General features: G+C 35.6%; 1 protein-coding gene across 4 annotated transcripts in view; it reads left to right on the forward strand.

Moving 5' to 3' along the window:
- Positions 1 to 19,659, forward strand: part of LATS1 (large tumor suppressor kinase 1) — a 36,715-nt gene that overhangs the window by 2,362 nt on the left and 14,694 nt on the right. For 2 of the 4 annotated variants that reach the window (XM_031456528.2, XM_064486585.1), the window contains exons 2-4: positions 8,405 to 8,872; positions 13,323 to 13,470; positions 17,631 to 19,144. In XM_031456528.2, the coding sequence (XP_031312388.1) occupies positions 8,531 to 8,872; positions 13,323 to 13,470; positions 17,631 to 19,144 (2,004 nt within the window). In that variant the 5' untranslated portion in view covers positions 8,405 to 8,530. Of the gene's footprint in view, positions 1 to 5,189; positions 5,348 to 5,448; positions 5,656 to 8,404; positions 8,873 to 13,322; positions 13,471 to 17,630; positions 19,145 to 19,659 lie in introns of those variants that run through there. The other 2 variants (XM_031456529.2, XM_064486584.1) reach the window with 2 other exon arrangements.

The following is a 19,659-nucleotide window of genomic DNA, read 5'->3' on the forward strand; positions in this document are numbered from 1 at the left end:
AAATATGGCAGGGGTTCTCCCAAGAAGAGTAACAGGAAAAGAAAGAACATGAAAGTAGAGAAGCACAAGGTATGTTGGCTGAGAGCAAGTATATACAGTGTATGTTACATGGGGGAGAATCTAGGTAAGATAGTGGAAAGAGTGAGAGGATAATAACATATTTATTGAGCCAGGCACTTATTCTAAACATTTGACATGTATTAAACCTATTTAATGCTTAAAATAACCATATTAAATAGGACCATTATTGCCCACATCTGAAGATGAAGGAACTGAAGTACAGCTTGCTGAGATTACAAAGCTAGTTACTGGAGATTACAAAGCTAGTTACTGGTAGAACTGGAATTTGTTCCCTGCTGTTTGACTCCAGATCTCTGCCTTTAATTGCTAAGTTAAAGTAGGGTAGGTAGGGAGGTAACATGATCAAAACTATGTATTAGTTGTCTGGCACCATGTAACATGGATTAAAAAGGTAAGCTTTTTATCATTGAAGACTTCTTTCTAAAATTCTCTTTATTTATTGAGTTTTCACATATCATATCAGCAAAGATTACTAAAATTTGTTAATGCCAGTGTCAACCAGACCTTGTTGGAGGGATTGTAAATTAGTCCACCTTTCTGGAAGGCCACCTTACAGTAAGTATCAAAATTTTAAATATGTGTTCTCTCTGACCCAGCAGTTCCACTTCTGGGAATTTATCTTAAGGGAAATGCTCAACATTGTGTGCACAAGAATTTTTATCATCACATTTTTTATTAACTAATTTTGATATGTACAAGGAATATGTATATACACGTAAGCTGTGAAGTGTAACAAAATGAACTCACCACTGATCCTCAGAACTAGAATGTTAAACCAATACAATTGAAGTTATCAGTGTTTGAACGTTATTTATAAGAGAAAAAAATTGGAACTAACCTAAAGGCCCAACAGTAGGGGATAGATAAGTTATGACACATCCACATGATGTAATTCAATATACAGTTACTTTAAAAGATGAGGTTGAACTGTCTTATTTCCTCAGTTCCAAGACACTGTTAAGTCTATAACAAGCAATCTATTTAGTAACGATTTTTCAGGGGAAGAAAATAAATTTATAGGGGGAAAGGTGTATCTCAGGGTAGAGTGCATGCTTAGCACGCACAAGGTCCTGGGTTCAATCCCCAGTACCTTCCTTAAAAGGTATATAAGTAAACTTAACTACCTCCCCCTGCCAAAAAAAAACCAGACACACAAACACGCAGAGAAGGAGAGAATGGGAAAGAGCAATTGCTAATAAAATAGTTTAAAAATCTCCATAGGCAGATCTTGTGAAAGCAACCAGCCTTGGAGGAAGGGGAGATTCCTTGATAGCGCTTTGATTCAGTTATCTGGAGTGGGGAACTCCTCCCTCCATTGTTCTCTGTAACTGTTGGCCATTGTTCTCCAAGAACCTTCTGGGAATTCTTCTTCCATTATCATCCTTGGCCACATGAAATGTGAACTTTTGGGGAATATTCCCTCTTTGGAAGGTGCAAATCTTTCTTGACTAAATTACTGCTCATAGAAATTGAGAGCCCAAGAGCTTTAGATTTTGAATAGTTAAAGGCTTTTTTTTAGTTTGAACTTGAGTTGTTTTTTTTAAAAAGTTTTTAGCAAAACAATTTCCTCAAAGTTAGTTAAGTCTCTGGTATGTTTAGGTCCAGTCAGTTGTGTTTCAGTAACTATAACCAAAGTTCACATGTGTTAGTAACCTCATCCAAAGACTTGAGAACTCTCACTTCTCTTCTCACTTGGTTATTTGAGGGAAGGCCGTACCGTTAATGTTGTTGTTTTTTAAAACACTGAGGTACTTGAGTCTGCTAAGAGATTTCGGTGGACATCTGTGCTCAGAGTCTTTGAATCCTTCCCCTTTGTGTTGGGGTCTAAAAGCAAGCTACTTTTCCAATTCCTCAAGACTAAGTTTCTGAACTCTTTCTACTCCTCTCTATTTCTGCTGGCAAATAAGCTGCTTTCTTGACCTTATCATTTATTTATAATGCTTTGCCAAATAGCCAACAGAAGCCAACATACACTTCTAAGATTCTCTTTTCCAAACTCTCTTCATAGAATGACAAGTTCAGTAGGTTCCTTGTTACCTTATAAGTTACAACAGGCAAACCATTTTATCAAATATTTTGCCACTATGAAACATATTTCCAGCCTCCATTCTCAGTTTCCTTGAAGCCCTCAGACTGACCACTTAGCCAATACCATATTAGGTTTATATTATAGCAGCACCTCACTTCTAGGTACCAATTTCTGTATTAGAATAATGAGAGACTAAATATACAAGTAGACAATGGCCAGATCATATATGAAAATACAGCTCTGATTCACAGCCTTAGTAGCAATAGCAGTAATTGCAAGCTTCCCTCAGGACCAACCAGAGAAAACCAAATATGCTACCCAAAACAATCACATAGGATGCCCCATTTCTAGTTAGCTGGCCTCCAGCTTCCTTGTGGCAGCAATCTACAGAGCACACCTGAAGTCTTCCCTTTTTTTAGTATAAAACTTCCATTCTGCTACCTGCCTTTGAGTCTCTTCCATACGTGAGTGATAGTGGGTAACTCCCTTGCTATAGCAAGCTCTGAATAAATAGATTCTACTTTTATTGGACAGTCTTTGTTTATTGCCACAATGATATTAGGCTGTTTTGTGGTAACAAATTAGAAAATATTAATGGCTTAACACAATAGAGATTCCTGTCTTGCTAATACAAAGTACATTGGGGGTCAGTAGTAAGCCATCAGTGGCTTAGGGACCCACATTCCCTCTATAATGTGAAGCTACCATCTCAGAATGTGACCTGGATGTCATTGAAGAAGGAATAAGACAGAACTGACACACATTATAGATCTCTACTCAAAGGGCTTTGGGAAATATGGGAGATAGAGGGTAGTATGTGAATATGGTCCCTGCCACAAGGTTAATCAATAGTGACTGGATAAAGACATACCACATTTCTTCCATGTCATCATTTCTGAAATCAGATGATGCCAATCATCTTACAACTGAAATGAGTATTTAAATATAATGTTTATTTCCCTTGAAAAGCTAATGTTGAAATGATATTGTTACATGGAATCAATAGTTTCTTTATAGAAATCCTTTGTGTTTTACTGTACTTCGTATTTGAAAAAGAATAATTTGTAGCAGAACCATTCCAAGATCCACCATAGTCATTTCCTTTTCTTTATTTTCTAACTTTCTGTTTTGGAAAATTCAGCATACATAAAAGTAAAGGGAATAGTACGGTGAACTCGCAGGTACCCATCACCCAGCTACAACAATCATCAGTTTATCACTACTTTTGTCTCATCTGTATTTCCATCCACTTCACCACGAAACCAGATTATTTTGAAATAAATTCCAGGCATCATATTTTATTTGCAAGTATTTCAACATGTACATGAAAGAGATAAGCATAAATAAATTATTCATTTATTTGAACCTGAAACACACTATCACACATATCCAAGAAGTAATTTCTGTGACCATTGTGCACTCGCTTGAATGTTAGGAGTGTTAGTAATTGCATTATCAAAGTACAGAGTTATGGAATATAGGACTAGAATGAATCTCTCTGGTCCAGCATTTTCTAAAGTATATTATGTAGAGAATGAATCTCATAAGATGCTCTGGAGAAAAATAGTTCTTTGGTCAGATGAGTTTGGGCAACATTACATTCTCTTCTTGTAAATTCACATAATTATGTAAGAGGATGGCATATTTTGTGTGTTTTGACCCCATCTTGATTAAGTCATATATGCTAGAATATGCAGTATTAATAATGATTGCATTCGTTTCCTGTGACTTATGTAACAAATTACTACAACCTTGAAGGCTTAAAACAGTATAAATAAAATTTATTCTCTTACAGTTCTGAAAGCTAGAATTCCAAACAGTATCACTGGCCCAAAATCAAGTTGTCAGCAAGGCCACTCTACCATAGGAGGTTCTAGGAGAAAAGCAGTTCTTTGCTATTTCTAGCTTCTCTTAGCTGCCAGCATTCCTTGGCTTCTGACCACACCCTCCAGTCTCTGCCTCCATGGTCACATTGCTTCCTCCTCTGTATATCAGATCTCCCCCACCTCTCACGCATGTACGGCTCACTGAGATAATCCATGATAATCTCCACATCTCAAGATCCTTAATTTAATGATATCTGCAAAGTCCCCTTTTCTAAATAAGATAACATTTTACAGATTCCAGGGATGAAGAAGTAGTTATCTTTTGGGATGTTATTATCCAGCTACTACAGTGATTCTCTGTTGAGGAAGGGAATTATGAGGGACTTCTGCTTTACATAATTATATAATATTTGAATTGTTCAGTAAGGTGCATCTTTTTATAATTAGGGGAAAAACCAAGATTATATTTTCCTAAGAGTAAAAAGAAAGTCAGGTGGAGGTTATAGCTCAGTGGTAGAGGGCCTGCTTAGCATGCACAAGGTCCTGGGTTCATTCACCAGTACCTCCATTAATAAATAAACAAATAAACCTAATTTCTCCCCTCTTTCCCCACCTCCCCTCCAAAAAAGTAAAAAAAGGAATAAGTCACCTGTATTTATTAGTTTAACAGATATTTTTGCACTGTCTACTGTTTACCAATTTGTGTGTTGGGAGGATGGAAACATGCTATATCTTGACAGAGAGAAGCAACACTATGCTTATTTTGTTTTTTTCCTCTCTGTCAAGGAGAATGATCTTGGAAATAGTAAAGTAATGATAAAGTGATGGCTAACTTGGAGTTGAAATCTAAAATAAGTGATATATTAAAGGAATACCTAGATGCTATAAATGAAAGGCAGCCCAGGTGCTAAGTGAACTGACATGTGAAAGTGTACAACCACTGTTGTTAATCCTCGATCATGGGGAAATGATAAGTTCTAGAACTGGAAATGGAAAATATCTTCCCTTTTGGAAAGGGCAAGGAGGTAGATTCTGCAGTTTTAGACTGGTGAGCTAAATGTTAATTGTAGAAAAACTCATTAGTAAGCTATTAAATTAATATTCTGGGAAGGCTTATCATTCGAGACCAGCTTTCTTCATGAAAGCACAAGATGTATCAGTCCTAATTTCATATATGAAGTAATTATCATTAGACTGGGTTATGTTGTAGACAGACATAACAATGACAAAGTTCATTATTTTTGTTTTTACAGAATGAAGAAACTTGGGCTGCTTATCAAGTAGAATTTGATTGATTCATAACTAATTTAGCAATTATACCACAAAGTAGAGGTGATGTCATCAGGAAACTGTGCCTCTAGTGGTCTGCTTCAGGGTTTCATCCTGTCTCAAGCTTTCTGCAAATTTTCATGTATGCGTATATATGTAATTAATATCCATAAATATAATTTTTTTAAATAAAAAGGGTTTCTTTTTAATAGCTATAAGATACAGTTTATACACCATAAGGTTTACTCATTTAAAGTACACAATTCAGTGATTCTGTAGTATGTTTACAGAGCTGTACAGCCATCACCATAATCTAATTTTAGGATAGAAAATGGCTTTATTTTATACATAGTGTTTTGAAATTTGCCCTTTTTGCTTAAGAATATTAAAGAATATTATGAGTATCTGTTCATGAACTGCATCAGAAGATCTGCTTCATCACATATAGAGGTACTATAAATTCCTCAATTACCAATGAACATCTAGGTTGATGTCATCTTTTGCTGTTATAGGTGGTATTGCAAGGGGCAGTCTACATTTTTAAACAATTGTGTGTATATTCCTTTAGTTGTATTGGGTTGTTCTTCTTAATCCTTGTTCAAGCCGTAAGGTAAACCTTCTTACTCTAACTTTTTTTTGCCTCAGGAGGCAATTTTTGAGAGAATTAAATGCCCAAGTCCACATTGCTAATAATTAACAGAACAAGGACTTCAATATTTTTGTTTGCTTTTTTATTACAAATGCTGTGCTTTTCTGGCAAAGCAGGATTTTGACAAACCAGAGTGTATCCAGAAGAGGATGATGAATTAAAGAACAGTTAAAGGAACTGGGATATTTAGGAGACATGTTTATTTCATTTGGTCAACATATATTTATTGAGCACTCAGTATGCGCCAGGCTCTGATATAAATGTTAGACAGACAGTGGTTATGAGACAAATAATGTCCTCCACTCTTACAGAGTTTTTATTTCAGTGAGGGGAGGTTGACAACAAGTAAACAAATAAGATAACTTTAGATAATGATAAGTATTGAGAAAATAAAATGGGATAATTGGGTAACCAGGGAAAGGGTCTTTAAGGAGGTAACACAGGTTTACTATCTCTGCTTTGTAGATGAGGAAAGTGAGGTTCAGAGAGTTTGGGTGAAATAGTTTGTAACTGGAACCATGGGGATATGAAACATTGCTAATTATCACCTACTGAGAGCCTATTTCTATTCTCATTAAGTGTAATCACCACTCATGTTACATGATGGTTGCATAAGAATGCGGATAAAGTTGTTTAGCACCAGCTGTAACAGGCTCTAAATATGCACGGAGATTTCATGGTGCTCCACATAAAACACATCTAGAAATTGTTGCAAATGGAATGGCTTTCTTGAGTTAGTGATTTCCCTCTCAGTGGGGACATTTAAGTGGACTTTAGGTGATTGTTCCACCAGTGCATTGTAGAAGCCATTCATGCATGAAATGAGGAATAAGACAAGTCCTTAGAGGTCCTTTCCTCATCCTACTGTCTTACTGTCTCTAGAGTCCCAGTCCACAGTTTGAGAAATAAACCTAAGCATCTGGTTTTGAAGCATAAAGGTGTCTTCTAGACTAGCGGTTTAAAAACCGTTTTAAAGCAGCAGTGCCCTTCCTTTTAAAGCAATCTTATACTTGAAGTCTAATTTGTAAAACCTAAAATTGGAGCCACCAGGTGAAGTTGATAATAAGAGGTTGCCCATTGTATTGTTCACTAGAAATCCCTTGCATTTGTATATACCATTGACCCTTGAACAACACGAGTTTGAACTGCACAGCTCCACTCCTACGTGGATTTTTTCAGTAGTAAACACTGCTGTACTACACAATCCACGGATGCAGAACTGTAGGTACAGAGGACGGATTATAAGTTACACCCAAATTTTCCACTGTGTGGAAGGCTGGCACCCCAAGCCCCTGTGTTGTTCAAGGGTCAGCTGCACTTTATGTGCTTACTAAAGCACTCTTAAAATTATTTTTTATCATCATAACCAGTACTTGAGGTAATTCTGTAGATTAGGAAATAGGGACATGTAATCCTTCATGGAGCCATAACTATAACCTAGGTCTCTTAACTCCTAAATCAGTGAGATTTCTCCCCCTGATACAGTAGTCTTCCCTTATCTGTGGTTTCACTTTCTAAGACTTCACTTACCTACAGTCACCTGTGGTCTGAAAGTATTAAATGGAAAATTCCAGAAATAATTCATAAGCTTTAAATTGTGCACTGTTCTGAGTAGCATGAACGTAATCTCACGCCATCTGGCTTCATCCTACCCAGGAAGTAAGTCATCCCTTTGTCCAGTGTATCCCACTCAAGTCACTCAGTAGCCACCTGGGTTATCAGATTGATTGTCATCATATGCAGTGCTTGTGTTCAAGCAACTCATGTTTTACTTAATAATGGCTCCAAAGCACAAGAATAGTGATGCTGGCAATTTAGATATATGCCAAAGAGAAGTTGTGAAGTGCTTCCTTAAAGTGGAGGGGTGAAAGTTCTCAATAAGGAAAAAAAATGATGTGCTGACAAATCTGTAAGTGAAATTGTGTAGAAAGAAAGAGAAATTCGTGCTAGTTTTACTGTCAAACCTCAAACTATAAAAGTTATGGCCACAGTATATACATGCTTAGTTAAGATGGAAACGGCATTACATTTATACAGTAAGGTATTTAGAGAGACAGAAACTACATTTGCATAACTTTTATTACAGTATATTTGTTCTATTTTATTATTAGTTGTTAATCTTTTACTGTGCCTAATTAATAAATTAAACTTTATCATAGGTATGTATGTATAGGAAAAAACAGTACAGTTGACCCTTGAGCAACACAGGAGTTGGGGTGCCAACCCTCCAAGCTGTTGAAAATTTGCGTGTAACTTTACATTCAGCTCTTCATATCCACAGTTCTGCATCCTCATATTCAGCCAGCCTCAGATCATGTAGTACTGTAGTAAGTATTTATTGGAAAAAATCTGTGTGTATGTGGACCCATGCAGTCCAAACCTGTGTTGTTCAGGGGTCTACTGTATGTAGTAGGGTCGGATACCATCCAAGGTTTCAGGCATCCACCGGTGGTCTTAGAAGGTATACCCCATGAATAAGGGGGTGACTGCTCTATATGGTACTACTTTATCAATCACTTTATAGCTTTGTTTATTTTTTCTTTTCTTTAGATTGTAAAGAACATTCCTGGGGACTTCTACAAAGGATCTTTTTCAGTTTTGTTCAAGGGAAAGCTTTGACTCTATCAAGTATCTCTTAAAGAAGTCCTTTGTGGTGGTTATATATATAGATGTTTCATGAAGAGGAGTGAAAAGCCAGAAGGATATAGACAAATGAGGCCTAAGACCTTTCCTGCCAGTAACTACACTGGCAGCAGCCGTCAAATGCTGCAAGAAATTCGGGAATCCCTTAGGAACTTATCCAAACCATCTGATGCCGCTAAGGCTGAGCATAACATGGGGAAAATGTCAACTGAAGATCCAAGACAAGTCAGAAATCCACCCAAGTTTGGGACGCATCATAAAGCCTTGCTGGAAATTCGGAACTCTCTACAACCATTTGCAAATGAAACAAGCCGGAGTGCTTCAGAAGTTAATCCACAAATGCTTCAAGACTTGCAAGCTGCTGGATTTGATGAGGTAAGAATTTTTAAAAACAAAAGGAAAGGATTTTTCTTACCTTATACTACATAACACTTTTTAGGTGATCTCCTGCCTTAATGTTTGAGAGAATTTAACTGTGTATGCATATTTGTATATTCTATCAGCAAAGAATGTTGTTTACACTTCCACTAATTATTAAAACAAAATAATGATTATTTGTTTAGTTTTCTCTGTGGTTCTGGGATTTGAAAGGTCGTGGCATGAAGTCAGAGTGGAAGTGCAGGTGAGGAAAACCACAGGTTAGGGCAGGGTAAGGACATCTGTGTGTGACAGGAGCTCTGGTGAGCTGAGTGGCTGTTGTAGAAATGACAGCTCTAAGGACATGAAATTTAAGTTTATCCTACAGAGAAAGAAATACAATTAGATATCATTAAGCAGTTATGTTCACATCACTCTCATACCCAAATCTTAAATTCACAAAAACTAAAAATTTACTTGTTGATCAAAGGTTTATTTTGATGAAATTTCAATTTGTGTTAATTATTGCTGTCTTTAATATTTACCTTCAGAACTCATTTTTGAAAGTTTTTATAGTCTGTATATTTAATCATATCTTGTTTAGGTCGTTAATAGAATTTATTTTCCATGATAACATAATTTATATGAATATTTTAGTTGGTAGAAATCATTTTAGATAAAAATTGGCCATGGAAAATATAACTAAATGTGAATAATCAAGCACTGATTACATTTTCTTTCAAAATTCTAGTAACTTTTTTCCTGATTATAAAAGTGATACCTATTCCCTGTTAAAAATTTAAAAGTATGAAGGGGAAACTAAAAATTACCTTTAGCTCCACTACACAAAAATAATTACCCTTAAAATTACTTCACCTTGTTAGTAATATTTTAGTGACCACATTTTCAGATATCTCTCAATTTAAATTAAAAAATGAGAACCTAAATATGCATTATAGTAATGGATTTGAAAAGGGAGATTTACAACTAAACTAGGAAGAAAAAAAGATTTTTCTTTCTGGCTGATTCTTTTCATCCATTTGATTAATATTACTTCCTATTATTTTTATACTTAACTATTCTAAAAATATTGAATTTGCACCAGGAAGTACAGAGAAAAAGAGGAGAAGAGGACCTGGTATGTTTTTCTGGTTAGTAGTTGGAGGATTAAGGAAATGGCTTGAACGGAGATTCTCTAGAGCACTTTCTTCCTAATCCCTTAGCCTAAAGGCAAGAATACAGAGAAGGCTGAATCATTGCTCTTCATCTTTCCTCTTATATGTTGCTGGAGAAAGGAAGTTTAGAAAATCACATGGCTATGAAGGCCCTTAAGTAGTAATGTGTATGTTAGATAAGTCACATCAGTAAATATGTATTTATAAAGCTCTTACTGTGTGTGAACCTGTCAGTCAGGATAGTGAATTATACCAAAGATGGTCCATACCTCTAAGGAACATAAAAATTCTTTCCAACATAGACAGCTTTAAGAAGTGTCAGATGTTGGTCAATGCCCTATTCTTTATTTGTTGGCCATAGTAACAATAATTGTTTTGCATCACAAAAATATGTTAGCTTTACTGAAATCACACATTTCAAAATTGTTTACCTTATGACATTAATAACCCCTTAAGCAAGGTTGCTTTATTAAAAGCATTTAGATGTTTATCAATCCTCATTTATCCAAATAATGAAGGAATGATATTATCTATACTCATAGTGGTATAAAGAATATGGCAATTTACTTCTACTACCTCTTGAATCATTGATTCTGATAGCTTCCCATTATATTGCAGAATTTATTCAAGATCCTTAACCAGTTTTTACTTCATTGTTTTTATCATTTCATAAACCCTAATCTTTTCCTTTACACAAAGTCAAGGCAGTTGCATTATTTTGAGAACATGTTCCTGGTGCTCTGTAAAATTAAAACCTCAAATATTTCAAGATTAATTTCTTCGTAGGAATAAATGTTAAATAGGATTGATGCATTCTTGGGGCACATAAATCTACAATCACTGGAGTGAATATTTGCTTCTAAGCATGAAAAACAAAAGTATGGTTATATGGACATAATCACATAAGACTTCTATTTCAAAGTTACTGATTTGAAGTTACTCTTTTTCACACTGGCACTAACACCCCACTTAAGGGAACAATTGGTTGATATTGTTACAGATGTAAAAAGTATTTTAACATACAGCAATAAAATTCAAGAATAAGTCCCAGCATAATAATCACTAAAATGACAGGTTGAAATTCTAGTGCGTTTAAGACTATGGTTTCCACAATGTTGAAAAAGGATGGTGGATGCCATTTTTCTTATCAACTGAGATGGCACTGCCATGTGATAATAGCATAAATACAGTTACAGTTGACTTAGTTTAACCAATTTTAAAGTTAAGAAAGTAAATAAATAAATAAAGTTGTGAATTTTAATTTAAATTGGATGATATGTATTATTTTAAATTTGCACGTAAAGGGAGACTTTGTATCTCACTACAAATTTGCAAACTCTGATTAGCATAAAATGTGACCACAATATACCCTTTTACCAGTTAAGGATTGAGTTTGGTTGCTTTTAATAAAAATCCAAATAAGAATGCTTTAAACTAGGGGGAGGGGGTTGGAAGGGATAAACTGGGAGTTCGAGATTTGCAGATACTGACTGGTATATATAAAATAGATAAACAAGTTTATGCTGTATAGCACAGGGAAAGATATTCAGTATCTTTTAGTAGCTTATCATGAAAAAGAATATGAAAATGAATATATGTATATTCATGTATGACTGAATAATTGTGCTGTACACCAGAAATTGACACAACATTGTAAACTGTACCTCAAAAAAAATTTTTTTTAAAGAATGCTTTAAACAAAATAGTGATTCAGTTTATATAGCTAGTATTGGTTCAGTCTCTTAAAAATATTCAGAATCTAGGACTCTTAGGAATCTCTTGAATTTTCCTTTTGGTGGCAACTTGCTGTAGCACAGGTGTCATATCTATTGTCTAGGAAACAAGATGCAGGAAGGACAAATACCTAAATCAGAGATAGCAACATTCTTCCAGAAATCCTTGGTTTTTTGTCTCATTGGTCAGAATTGTCATGTGGCCAGTGTCGGTATAAGGAAAACTTCTTCCAACAAAATCAATAACTTTTTCCAAGAAGGGAGAATGGATCTTGAGTAGGCAACAAGTCTCTGCTGCAGTCTGTTTTTTGGTTGGTCTTGTAATCATCTCTGGGCATTTCACATAAGAGGATCATCTATCAGTAGCCTGTTCACCCATTAGTCTTACTAAGCCATTTCTCATTTTAAAATATTGTTTGAAATACCTAATCCTCTAGGACAAGTAAGTAGCTGCCTCCCTCTTGAAAAATGCATGTCAGTATACTTTCTGCATGGTAGTGTATAATTTGTGTTTACATGTAACATAAAGGACAAGGAACAGAGCCAGGAGGACAACCCATATCTGAGCTCCAGACACTGTGCTTATGTGCTTTTACATGTTTTCTTATTTAATCCTCACATCAGATCTGTAAGTGAATTACAGATGAAGAAATTGAGCTCTGAAATGTTAATAAGTAAGTTACCAAAGTTCACATGGTTCTAAATTGCGGCACATAAATCTACAATCACTGGAATGTATTTTTGCTTCTAAGCATGAAAGACAAAGTATAGTGATGAGAAGCTGCTAGAACTCAAACTCAGTTCCATTTGATTCTGGACTCCCTGCTTTTTCCTTCGTACCATCTAACCTTCTAAAGTCTTCATCACATTATCATATATATATATATATATATATATATATAGTCTGAATGGTTTTCTTCTACCATTTGTCCTGTATTTGTGTCCCTGTAAATAAAATTCTCTGAAAATGTAAGCTCTTAAGATAGGAACCAGGACTACATAGCTCTTTTACTAGTAAACACAGTGGCAAAGATGCTTTAAAAAGTGCTTTAACAATACGAGAATGCTTCCCAGTGTGTTGATTGGTGCCCTTCTAACAATCTGATAGTCTCTGTTTGTTTACACAAGAATGAAGTTAAGAATGAGAGATTTAGAATCATGTTGCTGTGACTGTAGCTGGAAGAAGAACCCTAGAAGAAAATAGTAATTTGTTACATGAAGGTGAAAATATTAAAGGACCATTTGAAGGATTTGAGGGCTTGTTTTGTTTTCTTTAGTAATTTGAGATCGTATGGGTTTTTATAGTCGTTCTGTGCTGTACACGATACCCTTGCAGCTTATTTATTTTATGCACAATGTAAAGTAGTCTGTTCTTCTTAATCCCCTACCTCTCCCTTGCCCCTCCACCCTGTAGTAGTTTCATAATCAAGACATTAATATTATGGCTTGGGGCCTTGTTCTTCAATATTATGAATTTCTCTAGTGGAAGTTGTAGTGTTCTTTCCTTCTTATTAATTATAAGATTTAAATTTTGTTTCTTCTTTTTTAACTTCTTACCAGGATATGGTTATACAAGCTCTTCAGAAAACTAATAACAGAAGTATAGAAGCTGCAATTGAATTTATTAGTAAAATGAGTTACCAGGATCCTCGGCGGGAACAAATGGCTGCAGCAGCTGCCAGACCTATCAATGCCAACATGAAGCCAGGTGATTAATCAAGTGTTTTTCCTCGTCTCTTATCTTATAATATTTGAAAATATTTAAGTATATAAAATGTTTTGTCTTAGGCATTGTTAAAAGCATCACAGTGAGTGAAAGTCTTAAGCTAGAATAATAACATTATACAGTGTCACACAAAAACGAATTTGCAGATAGGGCAGTAAAGTTCCATGGATAATTCTGAAAAGCAGCAGTCTAGGTTGAGAACTCCTTGATTGGTTATAATGCAACTAACATATTTCTTTTTGACCATAAATACCATCATTCAGACTCTTCCTTTTTTATATATATATAATCTTCTTTTTGTAGTAAAACATGTTCATCATAAATATTTAGAAAGTAAATAAGCAAAAAGAAAACACCACTATTAATACCCACAAGGTTTTGTTATGTTTTGTTTCTCAGTCTTTTCCTGTGGAAAACCTGAGTGCGTTTATAAGTGTGTATTTCAATTCTTGTTTAAGCAAAAAAATGGCTTCATATTAAAACCTACTTTATTCACTTAGTATACCATCTATAACTTTCCTTATTATTAAATGGCCTAAGTAATTAGCTACATTTAGATTTATCACATACATTATTTAACCATTCTCTTACTTTTTTGACATTTGCCTTGTTTCCTTTTTTTTTTTTTTTTTTTTTTGCCATTATAGACAGCACTGCTGTAAATCTTTGTACATTCCTGATGATTTGGTAAAAGTAAGTTTTCAAAAACTTACAAAAATTTATGAAGTTTTTCTTACAGGCGTACCTCATATTATCGTGCTTCTTCACTTTATTGCACTTTGCATATATTTCATTTTTTTTAAATTGAAGGTTTACAGCAACCCTGCATTGAGCAAGTCTGTCAGTTCTATTTTTCAAACAGCAATTGCTCACTTCATGTCTTTTTGTCATATTTCAGTAATGCTCGAATATCTAAACCCTTCACCAGTAAAGATGACTTGCTGAAGGCTCAGATAATGGTTAGCATTTTTTTTGCATAAAGTATTTTTTAATTAAGGTATGTACATTGTTTTTTAATTATAGTGCTATTTATTGCCCACTTAATAGACTACAGTAGAGTGTAAACATAACTTTTATATGCACTGAGAAACCAAAAAATTTGTGTGACTTGCTTTACTGCAACATTCACTTTTCTGTGCTGGTCTGGAACCAAACCCACAACATCTCCGAGGTATGCCTGTATTGCTGTACAGAAAGATATTACCAACTTAAATTCTCCCAATCAGTTTAATATGAGAATGCCTATATTTGTAAATCCTAGATATTATCCTTTTTGGATATATAATGGCTGTGAAAATACTATCATTTTACCTTCACACTTCTTTGGTCACTGGTAAGGCTGAACATTTATTTATTGATTATTTGTAAATTGACCTTTTAATTCTTTCTTAATCTTGTGTTTGTCTTTTTAAATTGATTTATAAGAAGCCTAATTTATTCATTGTTTCATTCAACAAATTTTTATTGATCAACCACTGTTTCATGACCTTTGCTTAGCATTGGGTGTAAAGTTCTTACCCTTTTGTGGAGCTGAGATTCTAGTAAGGGAGCTCAAATACTCACACAAATACATGTAGAATTATGACTAAGTATGAATGAAGAGGGAAAATGTATGTGGTACTATAGACTCATATAATAGAGGGATTTTGGACCTAATAAAGAGTGCAAAGAAAACTTTCCTATGAACTGATAATGGAGCTGATATCTGAAGAAAGACAAGATTTAATGGGGATGGGCTTAGTGAGGAAGCATGTTCCTCTGCATGGCTTGTCTGGCAGGTTTTGATGCCACATTCGAAGAAATGAAAGTGGCTAGAGCACTGAAAACAAGAGTATGAGATATGAATGGAGAATTACATAGAGGCCTGACTATACAGGACTGTACTGATTTTACCTTAAGAGCAGCAGGAAGTTATGGAAACATTTCAAGCAGAGTAATGATATGATTAGATTTGTGTTTCAAAATGATAGCTCCAGTGGATGAGAACGGATCGGAGAAAACAAGGGAGGGTATCTGTATAGACTTGATAAGAAATAGTTTACAGAAAATGAAGGTTATCTGGACTAGAGTGATGGCAGTGGAGAAAACTGAATGCATTAGGAAGGAGATAGGAGGAGTAAAGTTGACAAAGACATGGCTGTAGATTGCATATAGGGGTGATAATGGAGTGGGATGACTCTTAGGCTTTTGGCTTAGAAAAATGGATGGTGATACCTCACGTTATGAAAGGGAATGCTAAGGGAGGTCAAGATTTGGTGGAGAAGGATCGTAAGTCTGGTTTTGGACTTAAGGTTGAGTTAGGTTCATAGAGTGAGTTATCCAAGTGAAATGTCAGGTAGGGAGCTAGATATATATATATTAATTAGTCTTGCGTATGAAATAGGTCACCTAAGGGAGATAACATAGACAAAAATGACAAGATGGCCTAGAACCAAGCCTATTACTTAGTAGCTTGTAGGAGAGGATAAGCCTGCAAAGACAGAAGAATTAGCTAACAAGGAAGGAAAAAAAACTATTAAGATTTCTAGTGTCTTGAAAGCCAAGGGAAGAGAATGTTTCAAGCGGAGGGAATATCAAAAATGCCAAATACTACAAAGAAAGAGAGGTCAACCAAGGTGAGGACCAGAAAATATCTTGTTGGCTTTAGTGACTTGGTACATTAGTTTGCTAGGGCTGCCATAACAAAATACACAGACTGGAGGCTGGAAGTCTGAGATCAGAGACAGCAGGTTTGGTTTCTCCTGAGGCCTCTCTCCATGGCTTGCAGATGGCCACCTCCTCACTAGGTCCTCACATGGTCGTCCCTCTGCACGCGCATGTGTCTGATGTCTCTCCGTGTCCAAATTTCCTTTCTTATAAGGATACCAGTCATATTCAGTTAGGGCTCACCCTGATGACCTCAGTTACCTCTTTAAAGGCCTTATCTCCGACTACAGTTAGATTCTGAGGTACTGGGAGTTAGGACTTCCTGAATTTTCGGCAGGGACACAGTTCAGCTGATAACACATGGGATAGCTTGTTTCTGTTTCAGTCACAATATCACAGTTGGTTGAATGGTGCTAAGTGTTTTATATATTTAAATCTGTCAGTCTTTTACTGTATGTTCTCAACCTTTGTCATACTTGGGAAGACCTTCCCAGGAGGTACAGAGAAGTACCCCAATATTACTGAATGTTCACTGGCTTTTTCCTAGTATTTGTATGGTTCCATCTTTAACATTTAAATGTTTAATCCTTCTGGAATGTATTATTTATATGTATTGTATTTTATACAAATGTATTTTTAATATATGTTAAGTGTATTATATTGTTCTAAGTAGCCAGACTATTTTAAATGCTTCTTTTTTTTTTTTTTGGTGTCATATGTTTTCTTGCCTGTTTAATTTATTTGGAAATTTCATTAAAGAGAGATTTTGTAAAATCTCTATCTTATTTAGTGTTCAGCTAATTATCTCCCTGCTGTCTTTTTCCTGTTGTAAAAGCCATACTGGAATGTATTTAAAATTAGTGTTGTGTCTATCTAAATTACAAATGGACACATCGTTTGCTCAATGATGCCACTTCTCTAATAATGAATCTACTTAATATATATAAATGAAATGATGTCTATACAAAATTTTTCATTGCTTTTTTGGGGGAGGCAGCAAAGGGTAATAATGCAAAACACTAGAAACAATTTTAATGGCCATCAGTGGAGAGACATTAAATAAATTTGGGTACATCCATACAGTAAAAAACTATAACAACATTTTTTTAAAGTGAGGAAACACTTTATGTACTGATACAGAATCTTAACATTTTCAATGAGAACCAGGCATAAGAGTATGTATGGGAGGTATACTATCTACTTATGTATCCCTAAAATTTCTTACTGATGACATTGATTACCTTCAGGGAAGGAAACTGGTTGGCTAAGGGACAGAGTTGGGTATCCTTTTGCACCTCTTGAATTTTGAACTATGAGAATGTATTACCTAGTCAAAAATAATTAAAAATTTAAAAGGTAAAATAAAACCACATACTTGAAATTTGATTTTTATGATTCTTGAAAGAGAGTTATCATTTAGTAGTAGTAGAATTCCAAGCTAAATTCTTTAAAAGTAGGAGGTTAAAAACATTTTTTTTTCTGTTTTATTACCTTAGGGAGTGTGCAACAATCAGTTAACCGCAAACAAAGCTGGAAAGGTTCTAAAGAATCCTTAGTTCCTCAGAGACATGGCCCACCGCTAGGAGAAAGTGTGGCCTATCGTTCTGAAAGTCCCAACTCACAGACAGATGTAGGAAGACCTTTGTCAGGATCTGGTATAACAGCATTTGCTCAAGCTCACCCTAGCAACGGACAGAGAGTGAACCCCCCACCACCTCCTCAAGTAAGGAGTGTCACTCCTCCACCACCTCCAAGAGGCCAGACTCCCCCTCCAAGAGGTACAACTCCACCTCCCCCATCATGGGAACCAAACTCTCAAACAAAGCGCTATTCTGGGAACATGGAATACGTAATCTCCCGAATCTCTCCTGTTCCACCTGGAGCCTGGCAGGAGGGCTATCCTCCACCACCTCTTAACACGTCCCCAATGAACCCTCCTAATCAGGGACAGAGAGGCATTAATTCTGTTCCTGTTGGCAGACAACCAATCATCATGCAGAGTTCTAACAAATTTAACTTTCCACCAGGGAGACCTGGAATTCAGAATGGTAGTGGTCAGACTGATTTTATGATACACCAAAATGTTGTCCCTGCTGGCACTGTGAATCGGCAGCCGCCCCCTCCATATCCTCTGACCCCAGCTAATGGACAAAGCCCTTCTGCTTTACAGACAGGGGGGTCTGCTGCTCCTTCATCATATACAAATGGAAGCATTCCTCAATCTATGATGGTGCCAAACAGAAACAGTCATAACACGGAGGTTTATAACATTAATGTACCTGGACTGCAAACAACTTGGCCTCAGTCATCTTCTGCTCCAGCCCAATCATCCCCAAGCAGTGGGCATGAAATCCCTACATGGCAGCCTAACATACCAGTGAGGTCAAATTCTTTTAATAACCCATTAGGAAATAGAACAAGTCATTCTGCTAATTCTCAGCCCTCGGCTACAACAGTCACTGCTATTACACCAGCTCCCATTCAACAACCTGTGAAAAGTATACGTGTATTAAAACCAGAGCTACAGACTGCTTTAGCACCTACACACCCTTCTTGGATACCACAGCCAATTCAAACTGTTCAACCTACTCCTTTTTCTGAGGGTACCACTTCAAATATGACTGTTATGCCGCCTGTTGCTGAAGCTCCAAACTATCAAGGTCCACCACCACCTTATCCAAAACATCTGCTACACCAAAACCCATCTGTTTCTCCATATGAATCAATCAATAAATCTAGCAAAGAGGATCAGCCGAGCTTACCCAAGGAAGATGAGGGTGAAAAAAGTTATGAAAATGTTGATAATGGAGATAAAGAAAAGAAACAGATTACCACTTCACCCATCACCGTTAGGAAAAACAAGAAAGATGAAGAGCGAAGGGAATCTCGTATTCAAAGTTATTCTCCTCAGGCATTTAAATTCTTTATGGAACAACATGTAGAAAATGTACTCAAATCTCATCAGCAGCGTCTACATCGTAAAAAACAGTTAGAGAACGAAATGATGCGGGTAAAACCTTTTAAAATGTCCATTTTTTAAATACTAGATCATGTATTTGCTTGGTGCTTATTTTAAACTATTGTGGTCTACTGTTTTTCTTTCTTTTTATGCTAAATATATTACCAATTATTTAAAAGTCAGTAAACATTAAAGTACTTTTGATTATAGCATTTCATTTAGTATTTCAAGATTTACTCAGAATTTCCTATAATAAAGTTGTAATAAATTAAGAAAGATACAGTTTACAGTGTGCAGTTAAGGTATACAGAATCCCTTAATGGAAGCTAGAGCAAAGGTTATTTTCTAGAGTTTACACATTATCTTATAACATTTTAAGTTAAACTAGAAATATCTGGGTCCCATCTCTTGATAAACTTATGAAACATTTATTTTTACTTATAGTAATTTTGGGCTTAGGGGTTTATTCATCAGGTTGGTCTTATTAGAAAGTGTCAGAGATATCTCCTTTCAGGTATTTCCCCTTCTAATTTTATTTTTATAATGTCTGGGAAAATGTGCTGAAA

Source organism: Camelus dromedarius, chromosome 6 (genome assembly GCF_036321535.1).
Source record: "Camelus dromedarius isolate mCamDro1 chromosome 6, mCamDro1.pat, whole genome shotgun sequence".
Classification (NCBI taxonomy): Eukaryota; Metazoa; Chordata; class Mammalia; order Artiodactyla; family Camelidae; genus Camelus; species Camelus dromedarius.